Source organism: Pseudophryne corroboree, chromosome 9 (genome assembly GCF_028390025.1).
Source record: "Pseudophryne corroboree isolate aPseCor3 chromosome 9, aPseCor3.hap2, whole genome shotgun sequence".
Classification (NCBI taxonomy): domain Eukaryota; kingdom Metazoa; phylum Chordata; class Amphibia; order Anura; family Myobatrachidae; genus Pseudophryne; species Pseudophryne corroboree.
Window position 1 is genome coordinate 467788781 of NC_086452.1, and position 18766 is coordinate 467807546.

General features: G+C 52.3%; 1 protein-coding gene across 4 annotated transcripts in view; it reads left to right on the forward strand.

The window, feature by feature from the left end:
- The window catches only part of LOC134958617 (inter-alpha-trypsin inhibitor heavy chain H3-like), a 167777-nt gene that overhangs the window by 55026 nt on the left and 93985 nt on the right, over positions 1–18766 (forward strand). For 2 of the 4 annotated variants that reach the window (XM_063941325.1, XM_063941326.1), the window contains exons 9-14: positions 573–698; positions 3874–4055; positions 5119–5304; positions 7007–7146; positions 17616–17776; positions 18286–18318. In XM_063941325.1, the coding sequence (XP_063797395.1) occupies positions 573–698; positions 3874–4055; positions 5119–5304; positions 7007–7146; positions 17616–17776; positions 18286–18318 (828 nt within the window). The remainder of the gene's footprint in view (positions 1–572; positions 699–3873; positions 4056–5118; positions 5305–7006; positions 7147–17615; positions 17777–18285; positions 18319–18766) is intronic. The other 2 variants (XM_063941327.1, XM_063941328.1) reach the window with 1 other exon arrangement.

Sequence of the window (18766 nt, forward strand, 5' to 3'; positions counted from 1 at the left end):
TACTGGGAGTGAATCTTAGCTTTGCAGATTAGCGAACGAAAGATTCGCAAAATACCGAAGAGAATAGCGATCAGAAATTTCTTTGCAGTTTCCGAGTAGCTCGATACTTACTCTGCCACTGCGATCAGTTCTGTCCTTTTCGTTCCTGGTTTGACGTCACAAACACACCCAGCGTTCGCCCAGACACTCCCCCGTTTCTCCAGCCACTCCCGCGTTTTTCCCAGAAACTGCAGCGTTTTTTCACACACTCCCATAAAACGGCCACTTTTCCGCCCAGAAACACCCACTACCTGTCAATCACACTCCGATCACCAGAACGAAGAAATTTCTTCGTTAAGCCGTGAGTAAAATACCAAACTTCTTAGCAAATTTACTTGGCGCAGGCGCGATGCGAACATTGCGCATGCGCAGTTTGCGGAAAATCGCTGCGATGCGAAGAAAAATAACGAGCGAACAACTCGGAATGAGGGCCTATATTTGCATATATGTATACAGATATATATAGTATATACGTTTATATTTATGTAGTTTATGCACCTATTCCTTCCTATGTAAATATTTTGTCATTTTAGGTACTAATATAAATTCAGCTTTATTATCTGCTGCGGAGATGCTGAAAGTTGGGAGAGACAATAAGTTACTACCTGAAATAAGTACTTCAATTATAATATTCCTATCTGACAGAGACCCAACCGAAGGTGAGCGGTGATCTAGGGCCTCATTCAGCATCAGTTGCAAATGCAAATTATCGCGCAATGAGTGATTATCGACACACTGCGCATGAGTACGCAACCAGACACAAAACACACGCGCCAAGTCTGGTTTCCGTGTCCTTACCTAGGTATCTGCAAACAGAGTAGAGATTGCATTTAGCAAAGATAAAAAGTAGTGGTGGAGACGTGTCAGTGGGATGGGTACGCAGCTTCTGCAATGCGCGGTGTGTCGCATAATCGCAATATATGCAAAACAGACTGCAGGAATTACAAACGCTATGACAAAATAACACTTTTCCTTATGTATGTATGTATGTGTCATGTGTGTGCTCGTCACAGCAGAGTGTTGTGCATAACTTATTACTGTTGTAAGCAGCACATGTTACTTAAACATGTTACATGTATGTATTGTGTGCGCCATGCCCCTTAATGCCTGCCTAACATTACTCTGACAAGAAGCGCACCATCCCAGCACGACTGCAATATGATTTCTGTACGCCATATTTTAACATAGCTACATTATTAATGTACAAATCATTTATAAAGGAATACAGTATACAGTACATGGTTTTGTGGTGACATCGATGTATAAGAGATGCGTTTATTCTCAGATTATTGAGTGAATGTGCGCTATGTTGCGTTTGTAGCTGTACGTGCAGTGGGAGTGAGCTAGATTTGCGACGGGGTTGTATAATTGCGGATTGTGGGTTTGACTAGAGGTCTTTGCAGATTTTCGATCGCGATGGCGTTCAGTCGCAATTGCAATCTGTGCTGAATGAAGCTCATCGTGCAGTGGTGTTATTGTACTGTGTGCTAAGCCACAATCTTTTTAAAGGTCAGTAATGAAACTTTCCCTATCTAATGATAATGTTTCACAGCCGTGTTCCAGCTATAAAACGTAATTACAGATGCGTTTGTGGGCCGAACACTTTTATAAAATTATGTCATTCATTTCTATGAAACTTGAAGGGAAGCTGAGAAGGTTTAGGTGGGCCGTTATTATTACTCAGCAGTTGCATTGTTCTATTTTACATCAGAGAGCAATTGGGAAAGATTTCAACAATAGCAACACAATGGGGACCCTCCAAATCATTATTTCATTTTCAAATTCTCTCTGGAAGGAAAACAAGTATGGCTGCCAATCACATACACAACACTAAGCCTGTCATGGGACAGTATAAGGGAGAGGATATAGAGAAGGATGTCACAATGAAAACAGAGCTCAAAGGGGTGTTCCATAACCTTCCAGCTCACAAAATCATGTGCCATGTTACTGTGGTTGCCATGGTAGTCACATGATGCTCCGAGAAACTCCAGAAAAGTCACTATTTAATAGCAGCCTGAAAAAACAAGCCAATGTAAAGGGTAATTATTACTGCTTTAACTTTACACTTTTGTATTTAAACTTTTATTAGTAAAACAAACAAACAAACAAAACTGTTGTTTTTTTTGCTTGTCTTTCCTTATGGGCTAGATCAGGGGTGGGGAACCTCCGTCCCGTGAAGCCGTTTGGTCCGGCCCACCCGCTCCTCTCAATGAGACACGCCGCTGCTCAGTCCGGCGGCAGCGTGTCTCAGCTGTCAGCACACGGAGGAGAGCGCGGCTATTGTCGGGTGGCGGCGGCGGCATGTAGGACTTGAAACCAGCCGCCGGTTCGTGAGCCAATCAGAGCTCGCGGACCGGCAGCCAATCAGGAGCCGTGGCTGCCGGTCCGCGAGCTCTGATTGGCTCTCGAACCGGCGGCTGGTTTCAAGTCTTACACGCCGCCGCCCAACATAGCCGCGCTTTCCTCCATGTCCCGCCGAAATGAGCGGTAAGCAGCACGGGGAAGGGGGGGGGGGAGGGGAGGGTTTGTATACCTGGCACTGTGGGGACATCTGTATACCTGGCACTGTGGGGGCATCTGTATACCTGGCACTGTGGGGGCATCTGTATACCTGGCACTGTGGGGGCATTTGTATACCTGGCACTGTGGGGGCATCTGTATACCTGGCACTGTTGGTACATCTGTATGCCTGGCACTGTGAGGGGCATTTGTATACCTGGCACTGTGGGGACATCAGTATACCTGGCACTGTGGGGGCATCTGTATACCTGGCACTGTGGGGACATCTTTATACCTGGCACTGTGGGGGCATCTGTATACCTGGCACTGTGGGGGCATTTGTATACCTGGCACTGTGGGGGCATTTGTATACCTGGCACTGTGGGGGCATCTGTATACCAGGCACTGTGGGGGCATTTGTATACCTGGCACTGTGAGGGCATCTGTATACCTGGCACTGTGGGGACATCTGTATACCTGGCACTGTGGGGGCATCTGTATACCTGGCACTGTGGGGACATCTGTATACCTGGCACTGTGGAGACATCTGTATACCTGGCACTGTGGGGGTATTTGTATACCTGGCACTGTGAAGGGCATTTGTATACCTGGCACTGTGGGGGCATCTGTATACCTGGCACTGTGGGGACATCTGTATACCTGGCACTGTGGGGACATCTGTATACCTGGCACTGTGGGGGCATCTGTATACCTGGCACTGTGGGGACATCTGTATACCTGGCACTGTGGGGGTATTCGTATACCTGGCACTGTGAAGGGCATTTGTATACCTGGCACTGTGGGGGCATCTGTATACCTGGCACTGTGGGGACAACTGTATACCTGGCACTGTGAGGGGCATCTGTATACCTGGCACTGTGAGGGGCATTTGTATACCTGGCACTGTGGGGGCAATTGTGGATCTGGCACTGCACCATTGGGGGCATATGTGTATCACGTCCCATTTTAACTGGCCACACCCATTTTTGGGCGCGCGTGGGGGCAGACTTGTATGGCCCCCGAAGGATTTTATAAATATCCAAATGGCCCTCGGTAGACAAAAGGTTCCCACCCCTGGGCTAGATGCAGCATTGCTTGGAAAGTGATAAAATGGAGAGTGAAAAAGTATCAGCCAATCAGCTCCTAACTGCCATGTCACAGGCTGTGTTTGAAAAATGTCAGTTAGGAGCTGATTGGCTGGTACTTTTTCACCCTCCATTTTATCACTTTCCAAGCGATGATGCATCTGGCTTCTTGTATTATACACTTTATTGCATTTTATTACATGCCTATTACAATTTTATTTTATTTCTTTACGTCTGTTTTTTCTGACAGGTGTCACTAACATAGAAACAATAATGAGAAATGTGAAACAAGAAGTGAACGGCCAGGCAACGTTATATAGTTTGGGATTTGGCTCAGATGTAGATTATAATTTCTTGGAGAAAATGTCCTTGGAGAATGGAGGTTTCGCGAGGCGTATCTATGAGGATTCCGACTCTGCGTTACAACTGCAGGTAGGATGGTGATATAAGCCATTCTGTGCGACTGCGCTAGGCAAATGTAACACCTCAAACCACCTACTCCGTGACCAGGCTCCACTGCGAGAGATGTCTCCACCTGGGCTCAGCACTTGCACACCTGCTTTAGATTCTCGACCGTCTGCGTATATGCAAAGTGCAAACAGATCCAACGCGTTTCGTCCACTATGAATTTCTTCAGGGGATGCATTACTGATTCTGAGCTGCATTTTACAGTAGCAACACCCAATAATATTTTAGACATATCGCTTCTACGCAAAGTGGAAAAGAACTAATACATTTATATAAAAATTAAAGACTAGAAAAAAAATGCGAAGTGATATTTCAAGCAGAGGAGCAGAGTGTGATTAACCCAATGTGAACGGACTTAATGGACGATTACATTTCAGCTTTAAGGATATGTCCCAAGCATGATGTCTATAGTTGTAAAGCTAATTATTATGTTACATTCTCAATTTTTACATACATATTATCTAGAATGCTTGGCGGTGTCTGGCTTTTATCCTTTTTTTATTATGTTTTCTTTCTCCACACTCTCTCTCTCTTTCTCCTCACCCTCCAACACTTTCTCCTCACCCTCCAACACTTTCTCCCCACCTCTCCTTCTCCCTCCAACACTGTCTCTCTCTATCACAGCCCCCTCATTCTCTCCTGTGTATCTCTGACACAAGTGGGCGGTGTCAGAGTACAGACCAGCTGTCATTACATGTGATGACATCATTTGTATCAGCAGTCGATTTTATTATATAGATTTTCATGATTTGCCAGCATTTTAAGGACAAATGATAAGTGCTGCACCTCATTAGGGATGTAGAGTTGGGTTCACTGGTTGTCAGGTGCTCGCAGGACTATAGACACGCGTCAGGGGTGTTTATCGAGAGACGATACAGTACCTCAGAGATAAAACAGGATCCAAGCGGCCCCCAGGGTGTGAGTAGATGGATGCAGATCTTGCTCCGGGAAGCAATAACCCTGAATAACCCTCACTGTCCACAATTTCCCTCATTAACTTGCAAAACTCTTTTTCTTCACCCTGCAGAATTTCTACAAAGAAGTTGCGTTCCCTGTGCTCCTGGACGTTTCCCTACAATATCCCGATTTTTCTATCAGCGCATTAACCCAGAACAACTTCAGACATTACTACCAGGGATCAGAAATAATTGTCGCCGGATATTTGGAAAATAACGACGTGGACATTTTAACAGGGCAGGTCACCGCACAAGGTGTGAGTATCGGTGGTCAGCGGGAGAACAGCGACATTTGCGCAGTAGCGGTTTCCCAGCGCAGTGACGACTGATTGCTCGCACACAGCAATACATATGTGTAGAATGTATGGTCATTTTTTATTTAAAGCTGGAATTTGACATTTCCATATATTTGCCTCTAAATGTGTCCCTGAAAAAGGGAATTCCAACTTGAAACTGCACCCGTTAAATTACTAACACTGCAGCTGCAGCAATTCCTGACTGCAGAGGTGTCACTGCCAACCCGCGCACGTGTCCTTGTATCCTGAATTTTATTACTTGTCGCATTGCAATCGCTGATGCGCCTCATCTAGTAACACTGTGAGCTTTTCAGGCCAGCGACCTCAAACCTGTACTATTCTCTGGTGGAAAAGGCTCTTCCTGCAATTTGCGAAACATCAGCTGTACGACATTTACGTTACGCTTTTTCCGTTACCATTCCGCACTGTATTTACAAATTCTGTAGACATTATTCAATTAGAATGGCACTTTTCACTTTTTTTGGGGGCAAAAAATTCAGCAGGAGCGAATAAACATGTGCCTTGGCGAATTCGCATGTTTTTAAACTTGCGCCGGCGAAAGCGCAGGCTGTTTTCGCCGATTTTGAGGCATTTTTCTCCAATGCCTTTTCACTAAAAAAAACAAAGTGAAAATTCCTTAAAAATGGACGAAAAAAAGCCCGCAATTGAATACGCAGGGGGGGGGGGGGGGGGGATGGTTAATTCAATAGCTCTGAAATTGTTGTTGCTAATTGAATACCCCTCATGGTCTATCAATAGAACTGGGGTGACAGTGGGGAATCCATTGTGCTGTGTAGTGGGGTTGGGATAGGGCTTAGGGGCACGTACGGACAAATTCTGTGCGGGAAACTGGAGATTAACCCACTATTCTGAGGGGTGCGGGGGACTACCACAAAAACCGGGAGTCTCCCGCAGCTTCCGGCAGCATTGGTAAGCATGGTGTGAATCCTGGGAACAGTTCCATATGGCATGACGGAGAGATGACCGGAGAGGCGAGTAATCGTACCACCTCTCCCGTGACTCTCTAATGTATCTCAGCGCTGAGACAACCTGCGTCGCTGTGCTAAGAGGACATGCAGGATGGCGCTGACAAAAGTGGTCGGTGAATACATTTGCTCCATTGTACAAATGGAGTGATTCGTCCACTGGCTGCATGGTCCCTCTAGACAGAAATCGTAACAACGACGTCTGGAGGATAAACGTTTGGTGCTGTCAAGAAAATGAATAAACTTTATCAATCTTGTGCATTATTTTCTAATGAAATAAATTGGGAAGTTCAGTGATATTTAATCCTATACAATTATATTAGAACAAACCTAGGGCCTAATTCAGATCTGATCGCTCCAGCAAATTTGTTAGCAAATGAGAAAATCCATGTGCACTGCAGGAGGGTAGATGTAACATGTGCAGAGAGAGTTAGATTTGGGTGTGGCATGTTCAAACTGATATCTAAACTGCAGTGTAAAAATAAAGCAGCCAGTATTTACCCTGCACAAAAACAAAATAACCCACCCAAATCTAACTCTCTCTGCACATGTTACATCTGCCCCACCTGCAGTGCACATGGTTTTGCCCATTAGCTAACAAATTTGCTGCTGCGATCAGGTCTGATTTAGGCCCTTAATTCAGTCCTACCTCTGCTAATGTGATCTTCTCCGCACAGGTGTCAGAGCCGTTCTCCATGGAAGTGGTGACTCACATACACGGACAGGAACATATGGCTAAAGAGCAGAGTTACATTTTCGGGGACTTCACAGAGAGACTGTGGGCTTACCTGACCATAGAGCAGCTGCTGAGCAAACAGTAAGATCAGGCTCTGATTGACGATAGTAGCTACATACCGTAGGGCGCATAGGCAAACGCAGGGGGGGTTCCGGTTGCTTGGAAACCCCCCTTCTCTTGTCATATGGCGCAAATTATGACAACAATAGCAATGGTATATAATACTATTACTAGAGCTGCCACCATATCATGCAGTGTAAGGGGCAGAGCGGAGCTGCTGCACATGCCCAGTAACTGCTTCTTCTACCAAGTTTGCTGTGTGTGTGGATCTGAGCACTCAATCAGTGCACTGGACCAGAGAGCAGCTGCCAGGAAGAAGAGACAAGAGCCTTACCATGAGGTGGGAGAATGTGTGCTTAGAAAATGCAGTACTGGTTCTATTATGTTTGTGTATTTTTTCATTATTTAAATATGTTTGATACAGCCTATACTATAGACCACCTATATTGTGTTAAATATTAATACTGTATTCCATGCACTATCCAGTGTATAAAAAGAATAGTGTTTACATTAATATCCAGGGTCGTTACTAGGTTCTTCTACCGCTCTCCCAGACCCCCGCACTTGCTTCAATGTCCCACAGAGTGGGAGATTATGGACTGCATTTGGAAACCCCCCTCTAGAAATCCTGCATTTGGCACTGGGGCGGCCCCAGTGGCGCATCCATAATGGCTGCAGGGTGTGAGGTGCACATGGCCTCTGGGTCAAGGGGAAGCCGTCCCTACCTATACCCAATGCATTTACTTGGTGGGTTAGTCCAGTTCTGGTGTTGTACAGTGCTGTGTAGGTCGGTGCAGGTCGGCATTGTCGGTAATTGTCAGCATGCAGCTCACCAGGATGGACTTGCAGACTCTGGAAAATTCACGACAACAAAAGTAAAAAACAAAAAAAAGAAGAAACGTGGATTCTTGTATCAGCCCTCCTTTTCCTCACATTATCCCTCCGGATCCTCACATTATCCCTCCGGATCCTGGCATCAGCCCTCCGGATCCTGGCATCAGCCCTCCGGATGCTCACATAAGCCCTCCGTTTCCTCACATTATCCCTCTTTTTCCTCACATTATCCCTCCGTTTCCTCACATTATTCCTCCGGATCCTCACATTATCCCTCCGGTACCTCATATTATCCCTCCAGATCCTGGCATCAGCCCTCTGTTTCCTCACATTATCCCTCCGTTTCCTCACATTATCCCTCCGGATCCTCACATTATCCCTCCGTTTCCACACATTATCCCTCTGTTTCCTCACATTATCCCTCCGGATCCTCACATTATCCCTCCGGATCCTCACATTATCTCTCCAGATCCTCACATTATCCCTCCGTTTCCTCACATTATCCCTCCGGATCCTCACATTAGCCCTCAGTTTCCTCACATTATCCCTCCGGATCCTCACATTATCCCTCAAGATCCTCACATTATCCCTCCGGATCCTCACATTATCCCTCCGGATCCTCACATTATCCCTCCGGATCCTCACATTATCCCTCCGTTTCCTCACATTATCCCTCTGTTTCCTCACATTATCCCTCCGTTTCCTCACATTATTCCTCCGGATCCTCACATTATCCCTACGGATCCTCACATTATCCCTCCAGATCCTGGCATCAGCCCTCCGTTTCCTCACATTATCCCTCCGGATCCTGGCATCAGCCCTCCGGATCCTGGCATCAGCCCTCCGGATCCTCACATCAGCCCTCCGTTTCCTCACATTATCTCTCCGTTTCCTCATATTATCCCTCTATTTCCTCACATTATTCCTCCGGATCCTCACATTATCCCTCCGGTACCTCATATTATCCCTCCGGATCCTCACATTATCCCTCCGTTTCCTCACATTATCCCTCTGTTTCCTCACATTATCCATCCGGATCCTCACATTATCTCTCCAGATCCTCACATTATCTCTCCAGATCCTCACATTATCCCTCCGTTTCCTCACATTATCCCTCCGTTTCCTCACATTATCCCTCCGGATCCTCACATTAGCCCTCAGTTTCCTCACATTATCCCTCCGGATCCTCACATTATCCCTCCAGATCCTCACATTATCCCTCCGGATCCTCACATTATCCCTCCGGATCCTCACATTATCCCTCCGTTTCCTCACATTATCCCTCCGTTTCCTCACATTATTCCTCCGGATCCTCACATTATCCCTACGGATCCTCACATTATCCCTCCAGATCCTGGCATCAGCCCTCCGTTTCCTCACATTATCCCTCCGGATCCTCACATTATCCCTCCGGATCCTGGCATCAGCCCTCCGGATCCTCACATCAGCCCTCCGTTTCCTCACATTATCTCTCCGTTTCCTCATATTATCCCTCTATTTCCTCACAGTATCCCTCCGTTTCCTCACATTATTCCTCCGGATCCTCACATTATCCCTCCGGTGCCTCATATTATCCCTCCAGATCCTGGCATCAGCCCTCTGTTTCCTCACATTATCCCTCCGTTTCCTCACATTATCCCTCCGGATCCTCACATTATCCCTCCGTTTCCTCACATTATTCCTCCAGATCCTCACATAACCCTCCATTTCCTCACATTATCCATCCGGATTCCTCACATTAACCCTCCGGATCCTGGCATCAGCCCTCCGGATCCTGGCATCAGCCCTCCGGATTCTCACATTATCCCTCCAGATCCTGGCATCAGCCCTCCGGATCCTGGCATCAGCTCTCTGGATCCTGGCATCAGCCCTCCGGATCCTGGCATCAGCCCTCTGGATCCTGGCATCAGCCCTCCTGATCCTGGCATCAGCCCTCCGGATCCTGGCATCAGCCCTCCAGATCCTCGCATCAGCCCTCCGGATCCTCGCATTAGCCCTCCGAATCCTGGCATTGGCCCTCCGGATCCTGGCATCGGCCTTACGGATCCTCACATTATCCCTCCAGATCCTCATATTATCCCTCCAGATCCTGGCATCAGCCCTCTGGATCCTGGCATCAGCCCTCTGGATCCTGGCATCAGCCCTCCGGATCTTCACATTATCCCACCCGGATCCTCACATTATCACTCCAGATCCTCACATTAACCCTCCAGATCCTCACATTAACCCTCCAGATCCTCACATTAACCCTCCAGATCCTCACATTAACCCTCCGGATCATCATTTTTATTCACATAAGGGGAAGAAACAGCGGGTGTGATTCAGATCTGATCGTAGAATGCTAACGGCACGCCCCCTCCCGCCCCGCGACCGCCTCTGCCTCTCAATCAGGTAGAGGCCATCGCAGCCCTCAGATGCTTTTGGCATCTCATGGGCCTCCTGGGGTACGCATGCGCAGTGCGCCCGCTATGCATGCGCATTCTCCAAAGGGCTTCAGACTGCAGTCGCTGTCGCTGCAGTAATACAGTCTGAATTAGGCCCAGCATCTGTTTTGCCTTTGTTATTTGTAAATGACTCTTTCCGTGTGTGATGAGGTATCTGGGATTTACCTCAAGTTAACCTCTTCCCAATTCCCAGTAGAAATTACACCTCAGAGGTTAGGGACATCCTGTCACGGGTCCCCAGGAAGAGAAAGGAAGAGTTAATGTCCATATAATGTTGTGTCCATATTCCCCATCATGGGCCATATGAGTGGAGTTTATATGTGCTCACATTTATTGCGTTTCCTCCAGGTGCTCCGGCTTCCTCCCACAATCCAAACATCATTCTGGTAGGATAAGTGTCTTGGTGCTAAATGGGACGGCCATGCCAAATATGGATCCATAACCACGTCCGCTTGTTAAAATATGGACATCAAAACGCGGAGTTTAGGCCCATTTCTCCTCCTCCACTGCTGGCCCAGGCCCACCCCAAACAAGCCCGTTCCCGGGCAATTAGTACCCACCCCCCTCTCGGCACTCCTGATAAGGGTTTCCCAATCTTGTATCATGTGCCCCTTATTCAAGTACTCCCTAACACACGTCATTTGATATCAGTTTAACCCAACTACCCCCAAAACTGTGTACAGTTATATAAAGTCAATAATATATAAAAACCCAGCGCTTACAAAACCACCAAAAATCTGTTAAATAATTATTAGATACCAAATTCCTGCATCTCCCACCGGTGGTACTGTTCCACCAACCAACTACTAAAAACACAATATAACTTATCAAGGGAGCGCTGGAACATCTCCTATATATTTGCCCAAGTCTGTGACTCTGTGCTGGCCGTAACGCTGGGCGGAGTCACAGGCACAGATCTGGCCAGGAACAGTCCCCTCCCTCTCTCCGCCCAGTCCCCTCCCGATCTCCGCCCAGTCCCCTGTCTTCCTTCTCCCCGTACACTCTGGTGAAAGAGCAGCCGCTGACTGTGAGCGGAACTCACATTACCCGCCTCACAGTCTTGCGGCTGCCACTGAGTCAGGGAGACATGCTGAACAGTGACTCGCCCCCCCCCCCCTCCCGCCCGCGGCAACCACCCGCATCTGCCCCCCTCCCGCGGCACTCCCCCTCCCGCAGCACCAACATCCACAGCACTCCCGACCAAAGGCCCTCATTCCGAGTTGATCGGTCGCAAGGCGAATTTAGCAGAGTTACACACGCTAAGCCGCCGCCTACTGGGAGTGAATCTTAGCTTCTTAAAATTGCGACCGATGTATTCGCAATATTGCGATTACTAACTACTTAGCAGTTTCAGAGTAGCTCCAGACTTACTCTGCCTGTGCGATCAGTTCAGTGCTTGTCGTTCCTGGTTGACGTCACAAACACACCCAGCGTTCGGCCAGGCACTCCCACCGTTTCCCCGGCCACTCCTGCGTTTTTTTCGGAAACGGTAGCGTTTTCAGCCACACGCCCCTGAAACGCCGTGTTTCCGCCCAGTAACACCCATTTCCTGTCAATCACATTACGATCGCCGGAGCGAAGAAAAAGCCGTGAGTAAAATTACTTTCTTCATAGTAAAGTTACTTGGCGCAGTCGCAGTGCGAACATTGCGCATGCGTACTAAGCGGATTTTCACTGCGATGCGATGAAAAATACCGAGCGAACAACTCGGAATGAGGGCCAAAGTCTTCACTTTTCTAACACCCGCTGCGGTCGCGGCCGAAAAGGGGGCGTGGCTTCGCGGAAGGGGCGTGGCTTCGCGTCCCGATCCCCGTTTTCGGCACGTTGTGGTTCGGGAGACACTGCTGAATCTGCAGTGCTGGCTTCTGCACTGTGACAGGAGCCGACACTTTGGTGTCACCCCTCAGAGGGTAACACCCGGGTGCGGCCCGCACTCCCCGCACCCACGTTGTGGCGCCACTGCTCCTGCCCCCTCCCCCACCCGTAGCACAAACACCCACCGTCTCCACCCACCACCCGCGGCACTCCCGTCCCCTCCCCCACCCAGAGCACAAACACCCACACAACCCACCCGCAGAACTCCCGCCCCCTCCCCCACCCGTAGCACCAACACCCGCGGTAACCAACCACATTCGCCCCCCACCCGCTGCACTCCCACCCTCTCCCCCACCCGCAGCACCAACACCCGCGCCACCTACCCGCAGCACCCACCGCATCCACCCACTACCCGTGGCACTCCACCCCCTCCCCCACCTGCAGCACCAACACCCGCGGCACCCACCGCATCCACCCACCACCCGTGGCACCCCCCCCCCCTCCCCCACCAGCTGCACCAACACGCGCACCACCCGCGGCACTCCCGTCCCCTCCCCCACCCAGAGCACAAACACCCGCGCCACCCACCCGCGGCACCCGTGGCACTCCACCCCCTCCCCCACACGCAGCACCAACACCCGCGGCACCCACCGCATCCACCCACCACCCGTGGCACCCCCCCTCCCCCACCCGCTGCACCAACACCCGCGGCACTCCCGTCCCCTCCCCCACCCAGAGCACAAACACCCGCGCCACCCACCCGCGGAACTCCCGCCCCCAACCCATAGCACCAACACCCGTGGTAACCAACCGCATTCGCCCCCCACCCGCGGCACTCACACCCTCTCCCCCACCCGCAGCACCAACACCCGCGGCACCCACCGCATCCACCCACCACCCGTGGCACTCCCCCCCCTCCCCCACCCGCAGCACCAACACCCGCACCACCCGCGGCACTCCCGTCCCCTCCCCCCACCCAGAGCGCAAACACCCGCGCCACCCACCCACGGAACTCCCGCCCCCTCCCCCAACCCGTAGCACCAACACCCGCGGCAACCAACCGCATTCGCCCCCCACCCGCGGCACTCCCACCCTCTCCCACACCCGCAGCACCAACACCCGCGGCACCCACCGCATCCACCCACCACCCGTGGCACTCCCCCACCCACAGCACCAACACCCGCACCACCCGTGGCACTCTGCCCCCTCCCCCACCCACAGCACCAACACCCACTGCCCCCCCCCCCCAGCGGCACCCAACGCATCCCCCACATCCGCTTCCACCCGCGGCACTCCCACCCGTAGCTCCCACACCTGCAGCACCCCCCGCCCCTCCCCCACCCGCTGCAACCCTGCCCCTCCCCCATACCCACCCTCTCCCCCACCCGCAGCACCAACACCCGCGCCACCTACCCGCGGCACCCACCGCATCCACCCACCACCCGTGGCACTCCACCCCCTCCCCCACCCGCAGCACCAACACCCGCACCACCCGTGGCACTCTGCCCCCTCCCCCACCCACAGCACCAACACCCGCTGTAACCAACTGCATTCGCCCCCCACCCGCGGCACTCCCACCCTCTCCCCCACCCGCAGCACCAACACCCGCGCCACCTACCCGCGGCACCCACCGCATCCACCCACCACCCGTGGCACTCCACCCCCTCCCCCACCCGCAGCACCAACACCCACGGTACCCACCGCATCCACCCACCACCCGTGGCACCCTCCCCCACCCGATGCACCAACACCCGCGGCACTCCCTTCCCCTCCCCCACCCAGAGCACAAACACCCGCGCCACCCACCCGCGGAACTCCCGCCCCCAACCCGTAGCACCAACATCCGCGGTAACCAACCGCATTCGCCCCCCCACCCGCTGCACTCCCACCCTCTCCCCCACCCGCAGCACCAACACCCGCGCCACCTACCCGCAGCACCCACCGCATCCACCCACCACCCGTGGCACTCCACCCCCTCCCCCACCCGCAGCACCAACACCCGCGGCACCCACCGCATCCACCCACCACCCGTGGCACTCCCCCCCTCCCCCACCCGCTGCACCAACACGCGCACCACCCGCGGCACTCCCGTCCCCTCCCCCACCCAGAGCACAAACACCCGCGCCACCCACCCGCGGAACTCCCGCCCACTCCCCCAACCCGTAGCACCAACACCCGCGGCAACCAACCGCATTCGCCCCCCACCCGCGGCACTCCCACCCTCTCCCCCACCCGCAGCACCAACACCCGCGCCACCTACCCGCGGCACCCACCGCATCTACCCACCACCCGTGGCACTCCACCCCCTCCCCCACACGCAGCACCAACACCCGCGGCACCCACCGCATCCACCCACCACCCGTGGCACCCTCCCTCCCCCACCCGCTGCACCAACACCCGCGGCACTCCCGTCCCCTCCCCCACCCAGAGCACAAACACCCGCGCCACCCACCCGCGGAACTCCCGCCCCCAACCCATAGCACCAACACCCGTGGTAACCAACCGCATTCGCCCCCCACCCGCGGCACTCACACCCTCTCCCCCACCCGCAGCACCAACACCCGCGGCACCCACCGCATCCACCCACCACCCGTGGCACTCCCCCCCCTCCCCCACCCGCAGCACCAACACCCGCACCACCCGCGGCACTCCCGTCCCCTCCCCCCACCCAGAGCGCAAACACCCGCGCCACCCACCCACGGAACTCCCGCCCCCTCCCCCAACCCGTAGCACCAACACCCGCGGCAACCAACCGCATTCGCCCCCCACCCGCGGCACTCCCACCCTCTCCCACACCTGCAGCACCAACACCCGCGGCACCCACCGCATCCACCCACCACCCGTGGCACTCCCCCACCCACAGCACCAACACCCGCACCACCCGTGGCACTCTGCCCCCTCCCCCACCCACAGCACCAACACCCACTGCCCCCCCCCCAGCGGCACCCAACGCATCCCCCACATCCGCTCCCACCCGCGGCACTCCCACCCGTAGCTCCCACACCTGCAGCACCCCCCGCCCCTCCCCCACCCGCTGCAACCCTGCCCCTCCCCCATACCCACCCTCTCCCCCACCCGCAGCACCAACACCCGCGCCACCTACCCGCGGCACCCACCGCATCCACCCACCACCCGTGGCACTCCACCCCCTCCCCCACCCGCAGCACCAACACCCGCACCACCCGTGGCACTCTGCCCCCTCCCCCACCCACAGCACCAACACCCGCTGTAACCAACTGCATTCGCCCCCCACCCGCGGCACTCCCACCCTCTCCCCCACCCGCAGCACCAACACCCGCACCACCTACCCGCGGCACCCACCGCATCCACCCACCACCCGTGGCACTCCACCCCCTCCCCCACCCGCAGCACCAACACCCACGGTACCCACCACATCCACCCACCACCCGTGGCACCCTCCCCCACCCGATGCACCAACACCCGCGGCACTCCCTTCCCCTCCCCCACCCAGAGCACAAACACCCACGCCACCCACCCGCGGAACTCCCGCCCTCAACCCGTAGCACCAACACCCGCGGTAACCAACCGCATTCGCCCCCCACCCGCTGCACTCCCACCCTCTCCCTCACCCGCAGCACCAACACCCGCGCCACCTACCCGCAGCACCCACCGCATCCACCCACCACCCGTGGCACTCCACCCCCTCCCCCACCCGCAGCACCAACACCCGCGGCACCCACCGCATCCACCCACCACCCGTGGCACTCCCCCCCCTCCCCCACCCGCTGCACCAACACGCGCACCACCCGCGGCACTCCCGTCCCCTCCCCCACCCAGAGCACAAACACCCGCGCCACCCACCCGCGAATCTCCCGCCCCCTCCCCCAACTTGTAGCACCAACACCCGCGGCAACCAACCGCATTCGCACCCCACCCGCGGCACTCCCACCCTCTCCCCCACCCGCAGCACCAACACCTGTGGCACCCACCACATCCACCCACCACCCGTGGCACTCCACCCCCTCCCCCACCCGCCCCTGCAACCATAGCACCCTCACACCCACCCACCCCCAACCGAACCACCCCAGCTAACTGCCCCCTCCCCCACCCGTGGCAAAGCCGTGCAGAGGTTAACGGGGCGAAGCCCCTAACGACAGTGTGAAGAGCGCCCGTAGTGGATATATAATTTTATAACATATTTATTGTATTCCACATATAAAACATCATTTAAAATAATGAATAAATACACGTGCAATTTTCCTCAATCAAGTGCCCTTAACTCCATTCAATATATAATGTCCATCTAGGCTCCGCTTTATAACAGTCCATAGGTTTACTTGTAACCAAGTTGTATGAACAATTTTTGAGTGGACACAATAGTCTCTTTAAACCGGAATGTAAATTGATACAGTCTCTGTGCTGCCACTTCTGATTTAAGCAAAGAGGGGGAGAGCGCTGTGTTGTGCAAATGTTCACAGCGGTATGCTACGACCCCTGTTGATAGCAGCCGCAGTGTGTGATGCCGAATACTCACGGCCGCCTCAGCTTCTAATGCACTGGGTGCGGACCTCCTTTGCCAGGTCTCGCTTCAGCCTTGTCCCCAGTTGTACGGCTCGCCGGCACTCTGTATAATAGCGGGATAAAGGTGAAGATTCTCCGGGCAGTAAGATCCAAGCGGTAATGCCCTCCATACGCGTTTCTCCACCAGTAGGGCAAGCGGTTTCGTCAGAGGAATTCTCTCTGACGAAACCGCTTGCCCTACTGGTCGGAGAAACGCGTAAGGAGGGCATACCGCTGTGAACATTTGCACAACACAGCGCTCTCCCCCTCTTTGCTTAAATCAGAAGCGGCACCACAGAGACTGTATCAATTTACATTCCGGTTTAAAGAGACTATTGTGTCCACTCAAAAATTGTTGATACAACTTGGTTACAAGTAAACCTATGGACTGTTATAAAGCGGAGCCTAGATGGACATTATATATTGAATGGAGTTAAGGGCACTTGATTGAGGAAAATTGCACGTGTATTTATTCATTATTTTAAATGATGTTTTATATGTGGAATACAATAAATATGTTATAAAATTATATATCCATGTTCCAGCGCTCCCTTGATAAGTTATATTGTGTTTCTAGTTATATAAACTACTCCCCTAACGTGTGCTGAAGTATAGTGAACATTACCATTTCCAATATAAATATAGCAATACCAATATATATAATGATTATTTTTTTTTAAATATTCCATTTTCTTTGCTTTATGAAAGTTTTAATCTTTGATTTGTTATAGTTTTTTTGTCTGTGCGAATTTAGGCAAAAATAAGACTGACTGTATTTCCCGGCATTTTGTCTTAGCCTTGTCGCTGCGGTACCTAGTTACTTACGTGGCGCAAGTTTATTCACGATGAGGGTTTTTCTTTACCTCCTGTTCCCAGGGTCTCGGCTGAGGGCGAGGAAAAGAACAATATCACGGAGGAAGCCCTGTCCCTGTGCTTGAAGTACAACTTTGTGACCCCTCTCACCTCGATGGTTATCACCTCCCCCGAGGACCGAGACGACAAGAAGAAAATAGTGGCAAACAAGCCAAAGGAAGATGGCAAGTTTTATCAGTGATGACCCACGCAAGGGCTGAGTGTAGAGTCAGTTATATGGGATATCTCGTCTGAGGTCGCACAAGTTTCTTGGAGGGGGGGGGGGAGACCTATCAAGTCCTGGGGAGAAACAAAGTGGAAAAGTTGCTCAAAACATCCAATCAGCTGTCGTAACATGTTTAAACTTCTGTTAATAATTTCTCTATATGCAATGTTCTGATGTCATCACTTATAATTGAGGCCCTCTGATGTCATCACTGCAGTGTACATTAGGAAAACTTGTGCATTACAAGGAGTAATGCACCCTCCACTGTTGATTATTACAGATATTAGACCTCTCAGATCCTCCAGCTGTAGCGCTGTAGGAAAGTACAAAGGTACTCAACCTGAGTGATAAACTTGCAGTCTCCTAGGTAACATAAATTAATTCACACTTGGGGCATGGCTATTTAAAGTGTAGCAATTTATAATTTCATGAATTCTTGACACCTGCTTATTTTACTTTGCTATTCAGATATGGATGATGATTACGAATATGCCCAGGGACGTAGGTGTTACTTTTATATTTCTAACACACTAGATGTTGTCCCTGGCACTGCCTGCCCCCCTCTTCTCCCATTTCTCCATTCAGCACTTCTCTCCCTCTTTTTTTCTTCTCTCTCTCTCCCCCTCTTACTCCATCTTTCTCTTCCCCCTCATCTTTCTGTTTCTCTCATTCTCTCTGCTTGGGTCGCTCTCCTCTTTTCTCCTCTACAGAGTGTTCTTCTTTCTGTATGTGGCCTGTGCATCCCTGGGTGCCATTTTCCTTTCTTCCATACTGTTATGCATATTTGGTTCAGGATAATGCGATGTTGTTATTGGGTAATGGCGCAGAGATCTTGCGGCATTTCAGAATCACAAATCTTCTGCCTCGCCTGTCCCTATATCTTCTACTGGACCCTTCCATCACTGCTCTTCTTCCATTCCTCCAGTAATAAGGCAGGATGTGGTCCTGG